This window comes from Lissotriton vulgaris, chromosome 3_1, assembly GCF_964263255.1.
Source record: "Lissotriton vulgaris chromosome 3_1, aLisVul1.2, whole genome shotgun sequence".
NCBI classification, from domain to species: Eukaryota; Metazoa; Chordata; class Amphibia; order Caudata; family Salamandridae; genus Lissotriton; species Lissotriton vulgaris.
In genome coordinates, this window is record NC_141689.1 from 1,311,518,552 (window position 1) to 1,311,531,225 (window position 12,674).

At 42.9% G+C, this 12,674-nt stretch overlaps 1 protein-coding gene across 2 annotated transcripts in view; it reads left to right on the top strand.

Moving 5' to 3' along the window:
- The window catches only part of SHROOM3 (shroom family member 3), a 433,148-nt gene extending 422,713 nt beyond the window's left edge, over positions 1-10,435 (top strand). For both annotated transcript variants that reach the window (XM_086961784.1, XM_086961785.1), the window contains exon 10: positions 7,623-10,435. In XM_086961784.1, coding sequence (XP_086817910.1) covers positions 7,623-7,970 — 348 coding nt within the window. In that variant the 3' untranslated portion in view covers positions 7,971-10,435. The remainder of the gene's footprint in view (positions 1-7,622) is intronic.
- Positions 10,436-12,674: the final 2,239 nt, after the last annotated feature.

The window sequence follows — 12,674 nt, forward strand, 5'->3', positions numbered from 1 at the left end:
AAGCTTGGCTCGTCATGAGGCACAGTGCAGCTGCACTCATGACGAGCGGAGCTCGTCACAACCACACCTGTTTTGGAACGTTCAGCACAGCAGGGGAAATTATCCCCGCGTGTGAATGTTCCAACGGTCATGACGAGCTCAGCTCATCATGAGTGCAGCTCAACCGTGCCTCATGACGGGCAAGAATTTGCGCTGGAACCTCAATCTCTCGAAGCGGTTATAAGCCCCTAAAACCAATATAAAATAAGGGGGGTCTTTATGTGTAACCATGTAAACAATTAGATGTATGTGTCGTGCATGGAACCAAATCCATATAACCACTAATTACTCCATTACCCTGCCCTGCTGCTAAAGACGTCTTGGGGGTTGTCCGCGGACTCACAGTAACTATCAACACAGACTCTCTGAAATATATGTATTGAAAGAATGTGGTATGGGTGGAGGAAGAGAGGGTTATACTAGGTAAAAAGTTCTAACGCGAAACAGTGGGAGAACATAACTACTGTGAGTCAACATACAACAGATGGAATTTTTTAGGCAAACTAGGGCTTGTTCCAAATAGACTGTCCGGGTAACATAATAAAACACAAAACGTGCGACTTTTGGAGACAGAACAATCTTTAGAGAAAGAGAAAGATATTTAAGCCGACATTCCTTGGCAATAAGGTAAAAAAAGTATTTCCCCCGTGAACAAAGGTCAAACAGTGTAATAGTGATGCAGGAAATGGCCTTATCCAAAGCAGTGCCGGAAGTTCTCTTGGTACCTCTATCTGGCAGTGAAGCTGGAGCTGGAAGACTTCGTCTTGCAGATGCAGCATCCAGACAGGCTCCAGTACATCTTGGAATTGTGAAACCCGAACATGACTATGGGTCCTCCATCAGCCTAGGAGAAAAAAGCCAATACCAAATAAGTGAGGATCAAGCAGGGGATCCAACCTCATATACCATAATTTTAGTCACAAAAATTACCCATGTCCCATCGGGCCTTGTTAAATATTTATTAAAGCCAATGCATACCAACAAGAAGTGCTCAATGAAGCAGCGTTTCAAGGTCAGAACTCGTTACTGCTTTTAAAAGTCGGTCAACTAAGCTGAAAGTTTTGGTCAACCTCCAATCTATGATGATTAAAGAGTTAAGCTTCACATAGGAGAACCTGAATACTCGGTGATCAATGCTTAACATTGAAGAATAGCTAGTTGTATGTATATGGTTACCCGCCACACACACAAACGACAACAGCACGCTCCTAATTAAAACGTTCTCCACATGTAGTTGGGACAGGTACAATGCGCGGCATTTACGCATCAACAGGTTAAGCTAAGGAGCTATTAAGAGAAAATTAACATGCACATGACAACACTGACAAAAGAACATTCCAAGAGGTAAACTACTAGAGAGACAGGTCAGCCTACTGGAAAACGAACTGGAAATATTCTCTCCTGCAAATCCATGTACCTCTCAACAGTATTACGTTAACTGTGTTAGTAGATATAGTTCCCATAAGCCCAATGGTTGTGAAAGTAACTTTAGAATGCACTGTTAGAAGTTGCAGAAAGGAAGCACATGCACAAACACCAAAACGCATGGTGCTCCCCTGAAAAAGAAGGAACCCTACAACCACCCATCCAGTGTACACCATGTTGGGCCAAATCCTCGCTAGATCAACCTCGAAGAGATGCCAAACCTGTTTCTCTAACAACATAGATCATTTATTGTTTATTTTTGAAAAACGTAATGTGTGGGTGGTTCCACGGCGTTCCGAGAGTTAAAAAAATAATAATATTCGACGTACCTAACCCCTCTACATTTGCCCTGCCCAATGCATGTTTGTGAGGAAGTTGTCTGCAATATTGTGGGTTCTGTAAGAACCTTGTCCGGATCCCACCAATGTTCTAAGACCACACAAGGGAGACAGTGACAGACAGGCAGCAACGAGTAAACACAGCCATGGAAGAACAACAAAACAAGTCCCACTGGACCGACCATGTGAAACAGAAACCGTTGAAAAAAACACAAGTATAAAATGGTCAAATCAAGATAAAGCATGCTCGCATATCGGTCTGTCTTGTTTGTTTCCCATCTGTGGCCCCTTGTATGCCCGCCCTAAAAATCAGTCCCAGAGACACCACTGGTTCAGTAACCTAGAAGTAAGTTAATATGATACTTGCAATGCTTTTCCTAAAAGTATGTTATTAAGTCGAGTGCCGAATATGGAAGTCTTAAGCTCCGGGTCACCCTTAACGAGTTTTACATCTCCTTCTTGCTTCCACTTGCGCTGGTGTTTTGAAACGATGAATGAGTTATCCTAGCTGCTTCAAATAACTGAAAAATAAAATGTAAGTGGAAAACTAGCTGCTAAAAAGTGTGCTGGGGAAATGAGGATCAGCTGTCTTGATACGTGTTGAGTTCGGAGACATTGCCAGTGACTCAGAGATCAAACGGCAGAGAAATAAATGACTGCTCAATAAGAGCATGGGAACTTCTAATTAGGAAACAAGTAGTGACTTTCTTTTGATTAATTGCATGGCTTGGTAATCAATCTGTTTTGCTTTGAACCGAAAAGAAAAGGCTCTGAAGAAATGTGAAGGAGATTTACAATTAGCTTCTTCCGTCCTCGCCCTTGCTTCTGTGGTGCAGTTTGTGTGCAGTGAAAGTTTACCTAATGCCGGGCGTCCACAGGAGAGTCTATGCGCTCTTCCTCCCCAGCACCTCTAATTGCAAGCTGCATGGCATGGGCACCGCCATTCTGTTGCACTCTGAGCCGCTGTCAAAGCGACGCGCACGGTGCACTGAAGCCTACCTGCCGCCCGTGAACCTTTCCTACCGGGAAGTAAGTGTCAAGTGCATGAGCTTCACCTTCGGAAGCGTGGCAGCATTCAGTTCATGGTGTTAGCGCACTACGAGTGCGTGACATTTAACATTCTAGGGCAGCAGTGGGCAAACAGGCCCAATAGGGACAGGAGAACAGGACCAATGTGCGGGGCTCTCCTTGGTGCACGGGAGCCCCGCCCACCCATGGGCGTAAACCCCTGACTTCCGGTCTTCGCGCACATTGCGCCCTACTTTAAAACAAGCATTTGCAATGCAATACAACTCACATGTACACAAGATGTATTGCATTACAAATGGGAGAGCGGGCGTTTAAAAAGGCACGAAACGGGAGTGAAGGGGTGATGAGGGGGCGAGAAGTGAGGAACTGCGGGAAGGGGTCGGTGGTGGACACAGGTCAGAAAATAGTGTTGGAGTGAAAGGGCCAATAGCCAGAGAAGGATACAAATGACAAGATGGCCGTCAGGAGGAGGGACTAAGAAGCCTAAAACGAATCAGAAGGCAGCATTTAGGATGTAAGCCAATCAAAAAGATGGGCGGGGAGTGGGCGGCACTTCCAGAAATCTTCCACGCTATAGTATATACTGCATGTCTCAACGAGACAGTGCAAGCACTTCCTAGGCGAGACCTAAAAATGAAACCTGACCTTCTTTAATGTAATCTGATGTAGAGCGATCCAGAGTCCTCTGGGCAGAGTTTGCGTTCTTTAAATTGTAAAACAAGCAGAAAGTCACTGGGACAAATAGTGATCGGTTGAGCCTCTTCGCACTGAGTGACTGATGCTGCAGCGAGCAGAAAAGCATCTCTTTGTCATTACGCTCTGCGCCACATACTCTTGGAAATGCCCTCAGGAGTTGTAGTCTGAAAGAGGCTAATCACCAGCATGTGGAACAGGCCCGTGAACTGCAATCCCCATGATGCCGAAGTGCATTAATTTACACAGTTTACAAGCAATTTGAGCAAGTGCTGTCTGTCAGTGGGAACTCTGACAAGACAAGTAAAAGTGGATTTGCGGCCCACTGTTCTCGACCCAGTAGGTATTGGTAATACCACCACGCTCCAGCTGTCGAAGCGGGGGGGTTAACGACACCACTGGTTGAAGATAAGCTTTTTAGGACCTGTGAGCAGTGGGCAGTATAGGCAGAAATGTACTGCACTTAAGAAGAATTGAAGAAGAGATCCAAATGCCAATTTTGTGACATGAGGATGATAGACTTGAGGCGTCACACTGCGGAGGCTAAACAACCAATGTCAGAGGTGTAGTTTGCACACTTATCATTGATGTGCATGTTTAAAAAATGCTAATTGTACCTTGGCTGGTGGAGAATCCCCCACGCTCTTCAAAGTGGGCACGTTGTTCTGGGAAAACACAGACACAATGACAGTTGAAACCTGCAATGTTGCAAATGATGTGTCAGGCATAGGATAGCAACAAACACGTCAACTGTGGGATAAACCATAGAAGTGACAGTTTCGTAATCTAACTTCTGTGTCGCCTCGCTGTTGGATTACTGCTTGACTTCTGTTGCCGGCTGTGGTATCACAGAATTTTTGAACAGCAACAGTTAAAAAAAGTTAAAAGGTCTGCTGCATATGTGCTTGTCTAAACCCGGTCCCACCTTTTTATACAAAGGTTGTTTGCCTTTACTGTCTCTTTTCCGTGATTAGCGGGCAGATGAGTTTCAACACTAAGGGCCTGATTTAGATCTCGGCGGATGGGTTACTTCGTCACAGCCAGCGGTGACGGGATATCCCGTTTGCCGAAATATAATACCCATTATATCCTATGGGATTTCTTTTTTGACAGACAGGATATCCGTCACCGTTGTGACGGAGCAACCAGGTCCTTGGTCTTTTGCCATCCACTTGTGTTCTTCTGCTGTCTGACTTCCTCACGTTTATTCTGGAGTCTACTTCAGTGCTGCCTCTGCTGCAGATTGCAAGGTTTAATGAATAGCTCCCTGTAACCACATTTTTCAGATCTGAACCTCCTTTTTGTGCTTGAACCTAACCTCTACATATCGACTTGCTCCATGTGATTAATTTACAAGTGAGACAGTGATGAATCCATGACACTAGTGGTTGTATATCTTCAAACTCCTGGGCGCCATCGTAGAGAATTGGACTCTTGAGCAACGGGCTGGAGAGTCCACACTCTACACATGAGCTGTACCATAGGTCCTATGAGACCCAAACAGTCTGCCCTGCAAACAAAAATGGATTTCTGTCAGGAATCCTCAGGGCGGGTACTAGCAGTAAAACCTTTCACTGCAAAAATACACATGATATATGTACGAAAACTAGGTAAAATAGCAATAGTGCAATGAAATAAAGTTGAAAGGTTTTAACCAAGTTTGATAAAATAACAAAACGGTTATAACTAAAATGTAACAAAAATGCAGATAATTTAATGGAGGTCTCTAGAGAGATAACAAAAAAGGAATTGGAATAACTTATTGTTAAATATGCGTATATGCAGCTAAACCAAAACATTTGTTTTTCAAAAATGTCCAAGGAGGTATGGAACGGTTTTTTAAACAGCAGGAGCTTAAAAATATGTTTCCGTTTGCTGCTCAATGCAGGCAGCATTCCCATCTTAACATATAATGTATGTATTCACAATAAGCCTTCACATTTTAAAGACGTGTTTTCCAAATCCCACTCCATGGTTTCCAGTTGTAGCAGGTCCCACACAACTCCACTTCATGTGAAGAGCAAAATACCCACTTTCACCTCTGGGTATTTCTGCAGCAGCCACGCCTCCTCCGTCTACAGGCCCTTGTGCACTTTTCTGCCATATTTGTAACTAGCTCTTTGATTTTCTTCCAGGCAGACGACATCTTCCTCTGCTACAGAACTTTCTTTCCATCTAGACACAGGAGGGCTGATCTACAGGGCCAGCATGCCTTTGTGACAGTTGCTTGAATTTCCGTAACCCTCTGGGACAGTGATGATTAGTGTAGCTAGGCCTCGAGAAAATTACTGGACCAAATAGTTGTAGGTAAAGCTGGGGCCACCTCTCTCCAGTGCCCAGGCAGAAATTATTCCACGTCAGCTGGAGGACGTCTTCTTATCATCATTTTTTCAGGCAGTTCCCTGCATGAAGTGGGTCGGACAGGATATTTTAAATTGTATCACCCAGTAAAGATTTGGTGATTACCATTAGCTTTACTCGTGGCGTGGCTTGCTCTGCTTAGACCACTAACCTGTAAATCATCCCTCTGCCGCAACATTTTCAAGAGGTGCGAGATACATGTGCAGGCGTTTCGTCCGACAGTGCCCTTGCCCTTTGGTAAGCACTTATCCGATTACAGGCTCAATTTATTTCATACGGTAAAGGTTTAGGATGGATTTGATATAATTTTCAACTTTCAGGCAAACCTGGAAAATTATTTTACCAGTAATAAGGCAGTCAACATAAGGTTGAACCACTCTTGAGATGGTGATGCAGAGAGTTTTATTCCATTGACATTCTGGGAGTGAACTGTTGCTGGGAGGATGAGACTGGCCCATTGGAGGGTAATGCCAGTGAAGCGAAGTGGAGTGATCCGTCCATCATTGAGAGGTTGATGCTGTTAAAGTCAGTGAGGCGAAACTATTGTTGTAGTCCATGGAAGTGAGACTGAGTGGATCATGGTTGGGAATGGAAATGTGTTAATGCGCTTTGATGCCACTGCACTACAAGAGGAGAGTCGTTGTTGGGAGGGCTGTCTAGGCACATTGAATGATAATGCCATTAAAATTCATGTTGGTGAACCAAATGTAGGGAGGGTGATGGATGTGTGTGAGAAGCTGAAGCTGATGCTCCTTGAATTCATTAGAGATGAACCAATGTTGGGTGACTACGGTGCTCTCTAGGAAATAATGTCTGCACTCTAATACCTTTGTTTCACAAGCTTTCTTGTAAGTCACTCAGTTGCAGGTAACATTGAAGAAAAACTAATAATGAAATAGAAATAAAAGTAGGGATATGTATGAGTTGAGTTATCTAGTCCTACTACTTTAGACCACGTCACACTTGGTTTTGGAATTTGTAGGTCCTTTTTCCAATGATAAACGCTGTACTACGACTACCAGAGTGGAAACCAAAGCAAACTCAAAAGGCGCCACTAGCTTACAAGCTGCCTGGAGAGCGCAGGTTGTCCCATTTCACATCCACAAACACCCCCAATCCATCTTGATCATTGCATTCTGGTACTCACAGTTTTGCGTTCCTCATTATTAGTGCAAGCACCAGGATGCAAGATGATATCCGATTGGCTAAAGATGTGACCATACTTCACTTTACAGGTCTTTTATGAGTTAGCGGCCCACCTCTTACCCCAATAACAGGTAGCTTGTTCCTCTTCCTTTCATGACCAGCGAGTAATTCCTCCCAAGCTTAAAGGGCTGTTAACTACTCAGGGACCCTGATTTTCACTCCCAGGCTTAGGGGGTCTCTAACCGCCATGCCTCATATAGGCCTATATGCTCATGTCCACTGTTGGGCTGCAGACTCACAGCGTGAAGTTGAGCATGTAAGCAGGTGCAAACGTGAATGGAGCTATGGTGCGTTTGTGTGTGGGATGCCCTGGAAGAGGAAACAAGAGTATGTACCACTGTGTGCCATCAATGGCACTGTTCATGTTTAAGGTCAAACGTAATAGGAGATGTGCAGTGAAAATCGTGCTGTCTTTAACATGACAAAATAATTGGAAACACAGAAAATGAAAGCAATCTATTCATTAATGCACTTTTAATTTGCTCATTGAACCTTTCACAGCATCTTTTGCTTCTCTTTTTTTAATGCCAGGACACACTGAATAAAAAGAGAAAGGTTCTGGTTGGCCAACATGAAGATGCAAGAGAGCTGAAAGAAAACCTAGACCGGAGAGAGCGAGTGGTTCTGGACATTTTGGGACGGTACCTCATGGAGGAGCAGTTCTTGGACTACCAGCACTTTGTCAAGATGAAGTCGGCTCTCCTAATTGAGCAGAGAGAGCTGGACGACAAGATCAGACTGGGCCAGGAGCAGCTCAAGTGCCTAACAGAGAGCCTACCTTTGGAGCACAGCTCCAGGAGAGTGGCGCCTTCCACCGGGACACGCGCCAACCCTGTGGCAGGAGTCCCTTCCTTTGCACCAGTGACCTCCTCACTTTAATATTTCCCAAATGGACCTGGACAAAGGGCCTGTAATTTAATCCGAGTTCCTTCACAAATACTGAATCAGACTTTCACATGAACGAACGAAGGAGGATTACTTTCTTTCCTAAGTATGACTGATTAGAAGGGTGTGATCCCTCTGGCAGTGCAGTACAGGTCGAACAGGAAACCTACAACCTCACGGTCAGCTTTGTCGGATCCACTTTTAATGTACAATTGCCAAGAAGACTTTAGGGTACCCTGACCCACCTGGGCCCTTGTTAACTCTAGGTGGCACACTCCACTACACAATGAAGGATGACAGATGAAGATTTTAAAAGCGCCTCTATGCTATTGCTATTTATAAAAAAATGTTGTGTAAGAAATATGTATCTGTACAAAGTTGAAGCTTTGCTTGATGCTGTTTTGTGATGTAGGTAATGGTTTTCTTCACATAAACCGATTAACAAAATTGTATACCCAAAGACAGTCACATAGCTTAAATATGTCATTATTATACAACACAGTGCTTCCACGCAGTCATCTTTGCGCACGGGATGGCCTCATTAGTAGAGTGTCCTTGTGAAGGAACCTTTGACCAGCACAGTTTCATACGCAGCCCTTGCACCAGTTTGGCTCTTTTACAGCAGCTCTCACAAGGAGTCTTTTTTAAACATTGGTTATTATGTTAAAAAGTTTACAAAGAGATGGCTGTCTGGAGATTTCATTAAATCCTTATTCACATGTTGCTTCTGTGTGTGCGCAGTGACTACACACTGAACAAGCATTTTCAATGCGATAAATCTCGCATTTATGAGAGAGTTTGAGTTATTGGCATTGTAAATGACAATGGCGTTATTAATGTGTTATTTTTTAAAACATATAAATAAAAGGCATTGTCATTTCCAATGCCAATGGCTTAAACTCTCGCGAAGGCGAGACCTATTGCATTTCAAATACATGCTATAATTTGTTTTTTAAAGCGTTAGAAGAGAGGGTGTCCTGCCTGCACAGCAGGCAAGTCAAAGCTATTTGAGAAAATAGTGCTCAGAGGCTGTAATTAAAGCCTGCCGAGCAACAACACACATAACACGGGGTGTCGCCATGGGAGATTACAAAATGAGACAAGGCTGTACTATGGAGGGACTATTAAGCCTTTTGGCCAATCAACAGCCACAGTTTACAGCGGACAATGACACAAGCCAATAAAAAATGTGGGGGGAGCTTCAAGTCCCTACCTCAATACAGCATGCCTCACAGAAACCGCACATGCGCTGCCCAGGCTCGACCTAAAAAGAGAACTTTGTGAGGCAGTTGGACTCCACAGTAATGAGTGCACACTGACACTACTTTTTAATTTGACCATGAGATTTAAAAGCGCAGTAGTGTTAAGCTTTTTGCTGCCCGTTCGGAGAATAATCAAACTTAAGTGGCCCGTTTGAGTACAAAGCTGTAAACTGAAAGCTAAGGCAGAGGATCCTGATCTATAACCCTACTATCGGTTAGAACATGTTTACATATTGGGCAAGGATCATCTTCATTTGTGTTTTACCTCAAAGGGAGAAAGTTTATTTGTTGTGACATTACCATGACCCTGTATAAATCAGTTGTTTCTTTCCTGCACCAGAAGATGGACGTTTCTCTGCTCGGCATCTACTCGCTGGCCTTGAGGCCAGGGAAACGGCAGCCCTCGTTTTAGGTGGTGCAGTCCAGCTCACGCGCACTTTTCAAATATCTACTTATCTAAAGATGAAAGCTATTGGTACACTCCACTTGTTTGGAAAGGCTCCCAATTACTCTCTACCAAATGTATCGGAGGCTTTGAAAAAAGCATTTAAACGTGTTTCTGTGAAATGCCTGTTGAGATTTATAGGATTTCAGTTTGAAGAATGGCAGAACTTTTATGTGAAACTTTGACTGATTAACCAAGGTTTGAAGTTATTTGCTCTGATTTGCACACCACTTCGTATTTTAGAATACCCATTTTAATCCTCTAGTATTCAAATTGTGACATTGCCAGTGCCTTCGACTGCAAGTTGCAGGCAAGATGCCAAAAATCATGAACAGAGTTACAAATTACAGATTTTGGTGCTTTCCCATGATTATCACTTTCTCATGCCTCAATTTCATTGACTTTAAGAGATTTTCCAGTGTAGAAAATAATTACGGAAGGGAAATATGTTGTTCATGGAGAGCTCAGTACACTCATTTGACAATGCTGAAAGTGAATGCTCCTCACTCTGCCTATTAACTTGAGGCTGCTCTTTGCCTGAGTTATAATTTCGGAATGTGGAGTGTAACAACATTTGAAAAAGGTGGTACTCCTATTGTTGTGGAACTGTACAGCATCTTTTTCTAGCATTAAAGTAAATTATTACGGATTAATAAATGGTGATTGCCCCGTTGACTGAAAACAAAATGGTGGCATGTGTGCAACCTAACAAAACATTTTTTAAAGACAAAAATAAATATTGTTTATGCTCATGGTATGCATTTGATTTTCTCTATTGTAAAACAGCAAATCCGTGGATAGGCTATGTATTGTGCTTAATGATGGGCCTGTCACCCATTCTAGGAGAGGTGTAAGAAATGTGGTACAGCACTTCTTGTCTCTCACCCATCACACAACAAGAACATTCACCCAAAACCCATTCTTCTAACATAGGAACATACACATTCACTCTCTTAATAGCAAATCTTCACATGCCAAATCAAACTCCAGTTTGAGAAAATCACAAAAAATGGCTGAAAAGTTACTTTAAGAAAGGGCTGCAGTGCCATTCAAATGCCAGATTGTGGCCTATCCAAATGGCAATAACATAACATAGCATAGCATGACTGCGCACCAGAAGAAATACTAGCATAAAACCAAGAATGTACCTGAGCTCTACAGAGAGACTACTCGCTTTTGGTCCTACTACATCAGAAAGCAGACCAGAGAAAGAGGAAAGGACTGATTTAAGTTAATCAGTCGCTACAAAATTGTCTTCAATTTAACAAGCCGTAGCAATTCAAATAGGTCTGTCTTATAACTTAAAGTGCCTCTACAGTCACTGGACAATTTAGACACAAATAAAAACATTTTGCAGTCACTCACTCATTCTCCTACATGCATACATTAATTCACCCAATGATCCATTCTTGCATTCACCAATAACCAGAAAGTACCATATCCAAATGCCAATAAAAGCATACAAGGTGACTGTGCATATGGCGAAACACCAGCATAAAATAAGAATTAACCTCGCAAAGCTCCACAGAAATATTTCTCACATTTGCTGATACTGCAGCAGTAAGCAGGCCAGAATATAAAAGAAGGCTTTGGTTACGTCAATCACAGGCTATTAGACTGCATCTAATTAAAGCAAGCATTAGCAAAGCAAATAGGTCCGACTTATAACTTCTGTGCCTCTTTAGTCAATGGTGAGTACAGACACTCAACATAGGACAGTTTGTCACTCATCCATGCACTCTTGCAGTGATTCATCCACCCAACGACTCATTCTTGCATTCATGTACTGACCCATCTACTATAAAAGTTACACAAAAACTCAACAGGCATATACAAGATAAATTAAAAAAATAAAAGTAGAAAAAAGAAAATTAGTCATTGCATAAACGTGGTGGGCATGTGCTTGCAATACAAAAATAGCAAAAAAATTAAACTTACCAGCCCTCTTGATATGGTATAACACACAGGGTTTGATTGTTTGAAAGTTCCCGAATTACTTCCATGTTTAGAATCAACGTGTCAGCCACCTGGGAATGTTAAAATAATATAGTTTCAACCTGGCTTCTGAGTAAACATTGCATTGAGTGGCCTTCTTCAAATGGTATTTTGTATAATTATTTTACTGTTCCAGGATCACCTAGTGTTTTTTAGTATCAATCCAAGATGGCAACATGTTTATTTTTATTTTTTAATTGATATTTTAGGTGAGCATGTTCATCATACAGGAATATCAGCAGTGTTCATGTACAATCAAACAAACAATGCAACAACCATGGCAAAAGGCATATACAGTGTCTTGTGATTATATCTGCAATGTACAGTAGATCCTTATGCTTGCTATTATACACATAATAGGGTTAACATACAAGATTGTCAGGGGGCTCATCTGCTGATATGTTTCGCAGATACTGTAATAGGGGTTGCCATATGTCAGTAGGCCGAGGCGGGGAGGGGTGTTCCTCCGCGTAGAGAATTAATCTGTCGCAGCAACTTGCTAAGTCTTGATGCCATCGTGCATTCGTTGGTACCATCGTACTCTCCCAAGTCATAGCTACTCGCCTTTTGGCCATTAGTAGAGCCACCTTGACCAGTTTGCCTATGGCCCCCTTCACTGACGTTGTCAAACTGTAGGAAGGTGGATACCTGACTATGGTTACCCCAGATTTTTTGCCTAGTGTTTAGCTGGTTTTCGACTTAGTTGGCCTGGGATCCTGCTAATCAGGGTCCCAGGCTATCTGCTCTCTCTGTAAAATGGACTCCATGTACCTTAGGTACATCTCCAAGTGGATATTGGGTCACCTTATGAGCCCCTGTAGTGTGTACTATAGGTACCCAGGGCATAGGTGCATCCAAGGCCTACCAGGGGCTGCAGCATATCTTTTGCCACCCCTGACTGGCCATCCAAAATGACACAACTGGCTGATCACTCAGCTGGGGCAAGGTTGTGTAATCACCCCTTGCTTAGATATAGTATACCTATATCTAAACCTA